The following is a 12,994-nucleotide window of genomic DNA, read 5'->3' on the forward strand; positions in this document are numbered from 1 at the left end:
AGGGGAGAGGTGTGGGCGCAAGTTTTGCATTTCTTGCGGTTGCAGGGGAAGGTGCCGGGAGTGGAGGTTGGGTTGGTGGGGGGGGGGGGGGTGTGGACCTGACGAGGGAGTCACTGAGGGAGTGGTCTCTCCGGAACGCTGATAGGGATGGGGAGGGAAATACATCCCTGGTGGTGGGATCTATTATTTGGAGGTGGCGGAAATGACGGAGGATGATACAATGTATCCAGAAGTTGGTGGGGTGGAAGGCAAGGACCAGTGGGGTTCTGTCCTGGTGGCGATTGGAGGAGCGGGGCTCAAGGGCGGAGGTGCGGGAAGCGGAGGAGATGCGGTGGATAGCATCGTCAACCACGTCTGAGGGGAAATTGCAGTCTTTGAAGGAGGCGGCCATTTGAGTTGTACGGTATTGGAATTGGTCCTCCTGGGAGCAGATGCGGCGGAGGCGAAGGAATTGGGAATATGGGATGGTGTTTTTACAGGGGGCAGCGTGGGAGGAGGTGTAATCTAGAACAGTCAACCTATTCAGGTCTGCCCAGCCACACTTCTGAACAGATGATTTTAGTGCAAGCCTAGACATCAGTTAAAATTCAAATTGTCTTAAAATCCTTCAACAATTCTGGAAAGTGCCAAATTCAATTTAAAAAAAAAGTCAAAAAACAAGGTGATGCTTTTATTAATGTTGTTACAGGTTGAAGGATGGGAGAATGGAAGTATAAAGCATAATTAAACGCTAGCCTGTATTATAGCAGGAATTGCTGATTAATTCCTTTTTATCCTTTTGTTGTCCAATTAAGTTTTCACCCAGGAGAAAGCAGCTCAGTAGGGGAGACAGCTGAGGTGCCCAACAAATAAAAATTGGCATAATTTGGAAAAAGGGGGAAAGAAAATCCTTGGATCAGGAAACTACCATTGACCACACAGCTCCCAAAAAAACGGGAATGGGAAAGGAGCACCACAGAACAGAAGTCTAGGTGCAGGGCATTGTGGGTTGGTAAGTGTACAAGGCCCAAAATGTCTGCCAAATGTTGTGGCGCAGAAACGAGCCAGAAAGTGTGAACAGTGAAATAAAAACCAAAAAGTACTGCAGATGCTGTAAATCAGAGACAAAAATAGAAAATGCTGGAAAAGCTCAACAGGTCTGGCAGCACCTGCGGAGAGAAATCAATTGACATTTCAGTTCAAGTGACCCTTCCTCAGACCCGGACTCTGATTTCTCTCCGCAGGTGCTGCCAGACCTGCAGAGCTTTTCCAGAAGTTTGGTTTTTTGAAACACAAACCTGGAAACAAGGCAGAATGCTTTCACTGCAAGAAAAGAGAGCGCTTTTTTGGAAGATACGCCAAAAATCAAGTAAAAGCAACAAGATCGAGGGGGCATGGATTTAAAGTGATGGGCAAATAAAGCAGGGTGATGGGAGAAAAATAGTTAGAGTGTACAATGTGTTGCCTGGAAACATGGTGGAGGAAGGTTCAATTGAAGCATTCAAGAGTGGCATGGGATGGTTATTTGGATGGTAACGGCATGCCAGGATATGGCAAAAAAAAGGGAGAGATTAGCAGTAGATAAGAGTTGGCTTTGATTATAGAGTCAATGTGGCATAATTGGCTGAACAGCCTCCTCTGGACCATAATAAGTCTGTGACCAAACTGGAGCTTCAGAGTTTGCACTTCAGAGTGTGGGTGGCACGGTGGCACAGTGGTTAGCACTGCTGCCTCACAGCGCCTGAGACCCGGGTTCAATTCCCGCCTCAGGCGACTGACTGTGTGGAGTTTGCACGTTCTCCCCGTGTCTGCGTGGGTTTCCTCCGGGTGCTCCGGTTTCCTCCCACAGTCCAAAGATGTGCAGGGTCAGGTGAATTGGCCATACTAAATTGCCCGTAGTGTTAGGTAAGGGGTAAATGTAGGGGTATGGGTGGGTTTCGCTTCGGCGGGTCGGTGTGGACTTGTTGGGCCGAAGGGCCTGTTTCCACACTGTAATGTAATCTAATCTAATCAAACGTCTTCACACGTCGAAGCTAATGAAGTTGAGAAATTTGCACAAGAAGATTTCCTGAGTAAGATCGATGACCCTAATCTGGATTTCGGATATGTACACACACAGACCAATAAATACATGACCTTTAAACAAGACACCAGTGCAGTGTAACCATTTTAAACAATAAACCATGGTTATTAATACATTGCAATCAACAGGGATCCGGTTATAATGTCTGGGAGGGAACGAGAACACACATACACACACACAGAAATAGTTGAGAGTGTGGTGCTGGAAAAGCACAGCAACTAGGGCAGCATCTGCTGAGTAGGAGAACTGTCATTTTGGACATAAGCCCAATACTCCAGCTCAACAGAAAGCGCAAATTGGAGTCATTGCACAGGTAGAAGATCCTTTATCCAAACATCCAAAAACCGAAAAGCTCAGAAATTTGTGAGGTCTGTTTCTCATTAACAAGGTTGTTTGGCGAGCAAACAGTTAACCCAAGTCAATACCCACTGGATGCGTGTCACTCAGATGCAATGTGGGAGGGGGCATGGCCAAATACACTCTTACTGGAGGGGCAGACTTCTAAGTAAGACTTCTTCAAAAATATCATTAAACTGTCACTTCTGAAAACCGAAAAATTTCAAATTCCGATAAACAGCTGGTGCCGAGCATTTGGGATAAAGGATCCTCTACCTGTACCGAGCCAGATAGTCATCGGGTCAGCTGTGCAGCATGGAAACAGATCCTTTGATCCAACTCGTCCATGCCAACCAGATACCCTAAAAGTAACCTGTCCAATTAGCCAGAATTTGGCCCGTATCCCTCTAAACCCTCCCTATTCATGTATCCATCCAGATGACTTTTGAATGTTGTAATTGATTAGATTAGATTACAGTGTGGAAACAGGCCCTTCAGCCCAACAAGTCCACACCGACCCGCCAAAGCGCAACCCACCCAGACCCATTCCCCTACATTTACCCCTTCACCTAACACTACGGGCAACTTAGCATGGCCAATTCACCTGACCTGCACATCTTTCGATTGTGGGAAGAAACCAGAGCCCCCGGAGGAAACCCACGCAGACACGGGGAAAATGTGCAAACTCCACACAGAGTCGCCGGAGGCAGGAATTGAACCCGGGTCTCTGGCGCTGTGAGGCAGCAGTGCCACCCACTAATTGTGCCAACCTCCTCCGGCAGCATTTCCTTTTCAAATGGAAAATGACCAACTATACACAGTGTCTGTACAAGCTGATCAGGGAAAATAGACAAGCATCTAGAAGTGCCTTCAAAAACGATATTATTCTGAAGAGTCATATTAGACTCAAAATGTTAATTCTGTTCTCACTCTACAGATGCGGCGTGTTGGTGTGTGATCTCCAGTCATCCACAGTTCTTTGTTCCAACATTACATACACAGTTAAATGGAAATCTCAAGACAGAGCTGACCATTACTTTGTGGAGTGCAGCTCTACCCATACATCTTTACACACCTAGGAAGACCCCACACTCACTGAAGAATGCCCAACTTCAGCTAGAAGAGAAGAGCAGGGATGAGAAACATTTCAGGCATTAGCCTAGACCTCTGGATTATTAAGTCCACTGCCAAGACCATTACACCATCTTCCCTGCCATGTCCAAATAGAGTCAGTTAGTGAGATGGCTGCCTGAAACCATTGTTCAGCCTGGAAATCCAACTTAGACCTTCTCTCCAAGAGAGCAATCAACCAAAACCAACAGCTTTTACACTTTGGGCTGCCCTGCACAGCGCAGACAGTATGGGGCCTACACAGAGATACAGCCCCCAACACCTGGCTTGGAACCAGGAACCCCACAGGCCAAACAGAGAAGCCAAGTCAAGAGTATCATTGGAACAAAGGACATCTGGGCAGGGGACAACCAAGCGCTCTCTGAAAAAGAGCTTCCAGGAGAACAGGCAGCAAGAATCTCCACAACCAAACACACTTTATACAAAAGTAGAGCAGCACAGAACAGGCCCTTCAGCCCACGATGTTGTGCGAGGATTAATCTTAATATAAAATAAAGTCACCAAACCTACCCACCCCTCAATTCATTGCTGTCCATGTGCATGTCCAGCAGTCACTTGAATGCCCCCAATGACTCTGCTTCCACCACCACCACTGGCAACGCGTTCCATGCATTCACAACTCTCTGCGTAAAGAACCTACCTCTGATGTCTCCTCTAGCCCTTCCTCCTAAACATCTTAAAACTATGACCCCTTGTGCCAGTAAATCCTGCCCTGGAGAAGAATCTCTGGCTATTGACTCTATCCATGCCTCTCATTAAGTTGTACACCTCGATCAGGCAACCTCGCTTCCTCTTTCTCTCCAGAGAGAAAAATTGGAGCTCAGTCAACCTCTCTTCATAAGACAGTCAGTCAGTCAGTCCAGGCTACATCCTGGTAAGCCATCTTTGCACCCACTCCAAAGCCTCCACATCTTTCCTATAATAGGGCAACCAGAACTGGACACAATATTCCAAGGGTGGTCTCACCAGAGTTTTGTAGAGCTGCAGCAAAACCTTGATCCCCCTGTTAATGAAAGCCAAAAACCATAAGCTTTCTTAACAACCCTATCCACTTGGGTGGCAACTTTGAAGGATCTATGCACTTGAACACCCAGATCCCTTGGTTCCTCCACACTGCCAAGAATCCTGACTTTAATCCGATTTTGAGCATTCGAGTTTGACTTTAAAAAAATCACATTTCCCTCAGTGACAAGCTGCAATGGAGACCTCAAAAGTTCTGATCTAGCTCGCAGGGAGGGTAAAGGCAGATGGTGACAGTACATTGGGTCCCCAAGGGTAGGGAGCCTGATTAAAGATTTTGTATTTAAAACTGGCCATTTCAGATTCCAGTAGTGTTTAATCCAACTAATAATGTATTTAATAGTAGAACTAGCCTCTGTTTATTGCATTTACCTGTAATATAGGTATCTTTTGTATTTAAATAAAGATGAATTCTTTTTGCTTTGAAGCACTAGTCTTCATTTCATATTCCCTAAATAAGCCCAGTGTCTCGAATCATGGATCTAGGGATGATCCGAACCGCTTAAAAGAAAGAAACAGGAAATAACAGATTGCAAGCCAGAACTCGACACCGATGTCACCAAGTAACTCTCTGCATCAAGCTGCCACTTTCTGCTCCTACCCCAAACCAGCGAGAATGAATGATTCACCATTAAAAAGACAATCTCTGATAATCCCTCTTGACATTACACAGCTCAAAGGCTCAATATTCCCTCAAAATCCGTTTCTGCAAACAAACCATCGAATGGAAATTAAAAGCATAAATTGAGTTTGTAATGGGTCACTGATTTCCATCTCACTAATGACTCAACCGCGTACACATGATGCAATATTAAACTCAGAAACATCCATAAATATTCCTCTCAGCAGCCTTGTGAATTCAGCAGCACCTTTAATTGCCTTGAATCCCGTACAGGGATAAATAATAAGCCACCCGTTCAGTGTAAAAACACAAGCCCCACAAATCTGATCATTTATGGGATAATGAATGCTCCTGACCAGTGGGATCAGAAGACATTCCACTCTTATCTTTCAATCTATATGCTAATGTGCTGTGGTTGACCTCAAAACATCCATGCTGCCCCAGTTGTGTCTTATAAAGTTCAGTATGCCAGAACAGGACAGGGAGAAGAAATGTGTTAGCTTAACTCTAGCCCATTCCCTAATGGCCCTTTACACAGGGTGGATATGGTTGCTGGAATTCAATTTGTTGGACTATAACCTGGTGTTGTGTGATTTTTTTTTTTTTTTTTAAAACTTTGTCTTCTCCAATAGAGCTCAGTATGAATGATTTACATTTCACTTCCAATGTTTTATTTTCCTGGCTTTTGCCTTTCGGATTCCAGACCGACTACAACATGGACACCGGCGCAGGAAGTGGGTAGATTGGTGAATTGGTTGATTCACTGTCATGAGATATGGCGCGAGTTGGGCCATAAAACATGCTTCAGTCACAGTGAGGAAGGTACGGTTTCCCCATACATGCACCTGGTGATGTGGAGGCCAAGACCTTTAACTGCTCACCCTCCCTCCAGCTTTGCCTGCGATTCTCGGGCACTATGGGCAATCTGTGACAGCTGCAGGCAGTGAAGCGAGGGTTGGAATTTCACCCACACCCCTACATTTTCTGGAATGAATCAAAGTGTTGATGTATCAACTTTATCCTATCACCACGCGGTTTGGAGTCACCTGGAGTTCAAAGCAGATTGGTCGAGGAGAAGGCCAAGTTCAAGAACTGCCTTCAGACTTGGACTTCAAAAGCAACACTATTTATTCCACATCTGTGCCACAGGGACAGCAAGGACTGATCTACCTTCTTCCTGCGCTGGTGTCCATGTTGTAGTCGGTCTGGCATCCAAAAGGCAAAAGCCAGGAAAATAAAACATTGGAAGTGAAATGTAAACAAAAGATGTCATACTGAGCTCTATTGGAGAAGATAAAATTAAACATCAGAAACACCAGGTCACAGTCCAACAGGTTTAATTGGAAGGACTACCGTTTGGAGCACTGCTCCTTCATCAACCACCTGATGACGGAGCAGCGCTCTGAAAGCTTGTGCTTCCCATTAAACCTGTTAGACTATAACCTGGTGTTTGATTTTTAAATTTGTCCATCCCAGTCCAACTCCTCCACATCGTGGAAGACAATTCAGACCAGTGTGCGTCACCCACAGACTTGTTCCTTTTCCAACTGATACAGAGAATGTCCCAAAAACTTGCCTTCCCCACCCCCACCCACCAGGGGATACTGATCCAAGATGTCATCACAAGGGTGCTCCAGGGTTCCGAAACCCCCACATAACTCAGACAGACATCGGAGACTTGACAGAAATAAGATCGGTGTGAGGTGAGGAGGCAGAGAGACCTACTTGGACTCCAGTCACATAGATGGTTCAGCAGAGATGGAGGAGAACGGAGCGGCCTACCCCAGTTCTCTTGTTAGAAGTTTCAGGAACATTAGCACAGTTGGTACTGCAAAGTGATTGCTCAAAAAGGAGAAAGTTGTGCATGTACATGGGCGTGTCCAAGATTCATTAAGGGTTAGCCATAATTGTCTGCAATATCAAAAAGAAAGTGAGACATTTATGTATTCCTACAGTTGAGGTAGGGGAGTGTTAAATATACACTAATGTTAGTACTTTCAAAAGTAACAATCTTCAATAGTTATGGAATCTGTTTTTATTTATTGATGGGATGTGGGCATCAATGGCTAGACCAACATGTACAGCCCATCCCTAATTGCCCAGATGGCATATTGTTGTGGGTCTGAAGTCACATATATGCCAGACCAGGTAAGGACTGATTTCCTTCTCTGAACCAGGTGTGTTAATTCTGCCATGGTGGGATTAGAACCCAGGTCCTAACACAACCTTCAGCCTGTGAACTACTAGCCCAGTGACAATACCACTCGGCCAGCACCTCCCCGGATATTTTACTCCAGAGACCACCTACTGGGGTGAAATAGAAACTGACTGTTCCCTGCGTACCCCAAGCTCACTGACAGCTCCGTACACCAGTACTTGCAACCACCACACCTCCCTCCCCCAGACCCAACAGGAAAACGAAAAAAGGGCAGAGGAGTGAGCAATTTACCAGAGAGCTGGAACCCTTCGCTGGATCCCTCAGCGGTTTCACCATCTTGCTGACAGCAATGACATCCAGCTGTAACTCTGTACAAACCACCGGGTGCCATGGGCGCTGGTTATTACCAACAGTCAAGTCTACGCCAGCACTGATGAAATCTCGGACAGTTGGATTCCTAACCATAGCGTGCCCCTCCAACTTTTGCTGAACAGCTACACAGATACTTTGCACAGAGAGAGAACGAGAGCCCACACACAGACAAAGGATAAACAATCCTCAATTCAGATTTTACCCAAGTGTCCGGCTCATTAAGAAGCTCAACGTTGCCAATGTCTGTGTACAAACAGCGGGCTGTCAAAACCAATTTATAACCGAAGGAGCGGACAGAAAATCTTTAGTCTGACACTGTTTAACGGACACTGGAGATGAACAGAGAGGAGCAGCACGTAGGCCCAGGGGATTAGATACAAGATGTATTAGCAGATTAGGAGGACAATGAACACAGCAGCAGGGTCAAAGTGACACAACATTGCTTTAAAGTTCAAAAAACTGATTTTTGAAAAATTAATTGGATTCTGGGTTGAGAAAACTACCTCAGGATAATTAAAATGCAGCAGACACTATTCTACAATGAGCTATAGAGATGTACAGCACAGAAACAGACCCCTTCGGTCCAATTTGTCCATGCCAGCCAGATATCCTAAACTAATCTAAGCCCAAATGCTGGCAAATGGGGCATCTCCCTCCAAACCCTTCCTATTCATACACCCATCCAGATGCCTTTTAAAAAAGGTTATCATTGGATCGGTCTCCACCACTTCCTCTGGCAGCTCACTGGGGTCACGAAAAGACAGAAATGTCACATTTTGACACGAGTTAGGGTCAGCCATCACCCTCTGCCCATCACCAGCCCTCAGTCTTCTACAGCTTATATCATCCTGTCCCCTCCATGACCTACATTAAGCCTATAAACCTACTCAGCTGTCTGTCACAAATCCTCCAATACTGGCTTCAATGCACATGCCACTACTGAACCGTTCCACTATCAATGTTTACAACTTCAGCCACCAAAGCCCCAGTTCTGGAAGTTTCTTCCCAAACTTCTCCACCCCTTCCTCCCTCAAATATATTTTTTTGTCCAGCATTTTAGTTAAAGTGTTAATATTAAGGCAATAATGAAAATTAAAGGTTCTAATGCAGCTTGACAAAAACTTGCTCCGTGTGGGAGAGTATAGGACCAGAGGGCATCATTTCAGAATAAAGGGGTCACACTTTAAGATGGATGAGGAAGAATGGTCCAAGGGTGGTGAATTCTGTCCCACAGAGGGCTGCGAGGCAGCGTCATGCAGTATATTCAAGGCTGAGATAGACAAAGTTTTAATCAGGAAGGGAATCAAAAGGTTAAGAGAAAAAAGCAGGGAAGTGAAGTTGAGGATTATTACAAACCAGCCATTGACTAGTAGATGAATCGATGGGCTGAACAGCCTACTTCTGCTCCTGTGTCTCATGGGGAAACCTCCTTGACATCTGAAATGTTTAATCTTTCATCGAACTGATCCAAAACAAAATGCTTGGATACCTCCACCTCTGCCCTCTGTACTCATTGTCAAATTGCATTGACTTTTGGGGAGAGCAGGGGGCAGTTTCTCCTCCTGAACTAGAGGCCTATTGAAGGGTTGACCATTCTCAGAACCTGTCTCAAGCAGCCATTCTTCACATCCAAGCTGACACAGTCACTCCAGGCAAGCTACTTGAACGTAGAAGCCATCGTTCAAATCCAATTCCATCCTCACTTGACATTCACCATCACCCACACACAAATTTTTAAAATTTATTCATGGGTTAAAAGGTATCGCTGGCTGGGCCAATATTGATTGCTCTCCAAATGCTCTTGAGAAGGTGGGGTGATGTAGGTAGACCCACAATGTCGTTAGGGAGGGAATTCCAGGATTTTGGCCCAGTAACACTGCAGGAACAGTGATATATTTCCAAGTCAGGATGACGAGTGGCTCAGAGGGGCACCTGAAGATGGTGGTTAATCACAAGAATTTCCTCTCCCCAGAACCAAAACTAACTAAATTAACAGTTTGAGCATGTCAGGCCCATATTTTAACTGTAGAAGATAAGGGACATTTGATAGTGCTGTTTAAAATTATGAAGAGTCTGGATGGAATGGGAAGAAAAATTGTTTCCTGTGGTGGAAGTGTTGAAAATGAGAGCATAGAGATTTAAAGTAATTGGCAAAAGAATTTTTAAAAATGCAAGAAAGAAATCTTGTCTTATAGCAATTAGCTCTGGTTTGGATAGCAGCAGGAGAACTTGGAGATGGTATATTCAGATGAAACATTGAAGAGGGAATTTGGTGATTATTTGAAAAGAAACCTATGTGCAGAGTTATTGGGGAGAAGGAAGGAGGATAACACCAGTTTGAGGAGCCAGTGCTGAACTGATGGGTTCACCCTGTAGAAGGGGGAACAGTCTAATAATCTTCAGAGCTCTTGGAACATGGGTTGAAATCCTGCCAAAACCAAATTAGCAAAGATCTGGAATTGAAGAATAAATTTTGATAATGGTGACCATGATAAGTATTACCAATTGTTGCAAAAAGCCATAATCTAGTTCACTCATGCCCTTTACGGGAGGAAATCTGCCATCCTTACATGGTCTGGCCTACATGCAACTTCAGACCCACAGCAATGTCATGGCCTCTTAACTGCCCTCTGAAGTGGCCCTAGCAAGCCACATAGTTCAAGGGAAATTAGCAATGGACAACTAATTCCAGTGACACACACATCCCATGAAAAAGCATAAAAGCAACTAGACTGACTGAAGGTGGAATCCAGAAGCTGGTCCACATTGTTCAATGGATCAATGGAGGGAGGTTGTTTAAAAGATTAATCACAAGGCTTTTCCCAGTATCTCCAATATATCTCTATGTATCTCGGTCATCAACCCTCAAGGTAAGAAGTGAACAGACAGCAATACAAGATTCCTCTGACTTTCACATCATTGTTTCAGTTATTACTCACTTACAGGTCCCTCATTCCAATGGGGAGAGGAATCTGTGGGAGCTTTCAGGATAGAGACTGATAGGTGCAAGGAGAGAATATCAGCAACACAAGAAGTTGAATTACAGAACAGCCATGATCTCATGGATGGCAAAATGGATCAGATGGGCCGAATGCCCCGCACCCCACCCCCTTCCCCCTTGTAATGGCTGCAAGCAGAACGCAATTGGAGATCATCATCCAAACTGGAGAGCTAACTTGGACATTTTTATTAAAAAAAGACAAAAAAAAAAGCACTTCAACCAAATGAGCTGAAAACCCATCACCTTTAACAAATGCTCCGATAGTCAACTATTTAAACCGAGCATAGATAGACTAAACATTAGTCTATTGACAGGGCTACATTCACAGTACTTGGTTCTCTCTCTCTACACAACTTTAAATTAAACAAAAGCGTCCAGGGAGTGAGCAGAGAAGTCAGCTGTGAATGTGTATGGACAGTGTGTAGTCATTTTAAGAGTCATAAATAGACCTGCTGCAAATTTTGAATTCATGCCATCTCGGCATTGACCAGAGGTTGAAAAAAAAACATCAATATATATTGTACAACTAATTAAATGAATACGGTCGTGGTCCCAGCTGATGGTAGTACTGAGGAAGTCAGGTCACTGAAAATAATTGACTGGATACAAAGAGAAAAGAAAAAAAAAGTTAAAACAAGGAGAGATGTATAATAGCTTCAAATGGAACAAAACAATGGATGCCGTACAGGGGTTCGGCAAGGGCAGGGAGGAACTTAAAGCAATTAGGAGATCAAAAAGCAGAATGAGAAAATGCAGGCAAGGTTAATGAAACTCAAGATATTCTATAAAATGCAAGGAAGGGAAGAGATTAACCAGGAAAATCAGAAGAGAAAAATCTGAGTGTGAAGCCAGAGGACATTGGTAGGGTGTTAAATGAGTACTTCACATCTGTCTTTACTAGGAAAGTGAAGGATGTAGGTATAGAATGTGAGAAGATGGAGATCGGTATAGGGAGTGAGATGGTATCGGAGGTATGAACAGGTTTATAAAGTAGACAAATCCCCAGATCTGGATGAACTGTATCCCAGGCTGCTTATAGGAGGGAATAGCAGGTCCCCGAATCAAAATGTTTAAATCATCTCTGGCCACAGAGAAGTTGCCAGGGGACTGGAGGTCAGTAAATAACGTTCCACTTTACAAGGGTGATAGAGACAGGGAATTACAGACCAGTGAGCCTAATCTCAGTGGTAGGGAAACTATTGGAGAAAATAAATCTCCATTAGAGAGGCAAGGTTTGATCAAAATAGTCAGCATGGCTTCGTCAGAGAGAGGTCAAGCCTAACAAATCTAGTGAAATTTTTGGAGGATGGGACTGAGTGTTTGGACAAGGGTAGAGCAGTTGATCTGGATTTCAGCAGAGACTGACAAAACACATTGGATCCAGGATAATTGTAGGATGGATCCAAAATTGGTTTAGTGGCAGGAGACGGAGGGTGGTGGTAGATGGTTGTTTCTGTCACTGGCGCCCAGTGTTGCATCCTTTATTGGTGAGATATTCACAAATGTAGATGCGTTTGTTGGAGTTGGGGGGTCAAGAAATGATACGTTTGTAAATGACACCAAGATTGGTGTCAATCATCAGCCAAGGGAAGCATTAGGTCATTGGAGGGTATTAATGGATGGGTTAGGCAGGCAGATAGAATTTAACCCTGATAAATGGGAGGTGATGCACTTTGGAAGTAGTAACACCTCAACAGAGCCTCAAAAGAAACACGGGGATCTTGGAGGTATTTGTCCTCAGATCCCCGAAGGTGACAAGACAGGTCAATGGGATAGTTAAACTTATCCTCCCTGTTCTGATAATCTATGCCTTGACTGACAAGGCATGTAGGACAGGGATACTGGAGCTATACAGAACCCAGGCCACAGCGAGTACTGTGTGCCATTCTGGTCCCTGCACTATAGGAAGCATGTGATTGCACTGGAGGGAGTGCAGAGGAGATTCACCAGGATGCTGCCTGGTATGGAGCAGTTCAGGGTATTTTCTTTAGAGTGTGCCCTGATAGAGGGGTATAAGATTAGGAGATGGATAGGAAGCAGCTGCTTCCCTTCATTGAACGGCCAACAACGAGGGGTCATAATTTTAAATGAAAAAGCTGAATGATTCGGCAATAAACCTTTTCACCCAGAGAGTGGTGGGTGTCTGCAATGCACTGCCTGGGAGCGAAGTAGAGCTGGGAAACCTCACAAAAATACTTGGACAACTGAAGTGTTTGAGGTGTCATAACATTGAAGGCTATAGGCCAAGAGTGGGAGAGTGGGGATGGTGTAGGTAATGGGGTATCTTTGGCA

At 44.6% G+C, this 12,994-nt stretch overlaps 1 protein-coding gene across 2 annotated transcripts in view; it reads right to left on the minus strand.

The window, feature by feature from the left end:
* myo7aa (myosin VIIAa) overlaps positions 1-7,934 on the minus strand; it is a 190,377-nt gene extending 182,443 nt beyond the window's left edge. For both annotated transcript variants that reach the window (XM_043692431.1, XM_043692430.1), the window contains exon 1: positions 7,621-7,934. In XM_043692431.1, the coding sequence (XP_043548366.1) occupies positions 7,621-7,794 (174 nt within the window). In that variant the 5' untranslated portion in view covers positions 7,795-7,934. The remainder of the gene's footprint in view (positions 1-7,620) is intronic.
* Between the last annotated feature and the right edge of the window lie 5,060 nt (positions 7,935-12,994).

The sequence above is a fragment of the Chiloscyllium plagiosum genome, chromosome 6, assembly GCF_004010195.1.
Source record: "Chiloscyllium plagiosum isolate BGI_BamShark_2017 chromosome 6, ASM401019v2, whole genome shotgun sequence".
Taxonomy (NCBI): domain Eukaryota; kingdom Metazoa; phylum Chordata; class Chondrichthyes; order Orectolobiformes; family Hemiscylliidae; genus Chiloscyllium; species Chiloscyllium plagiosum.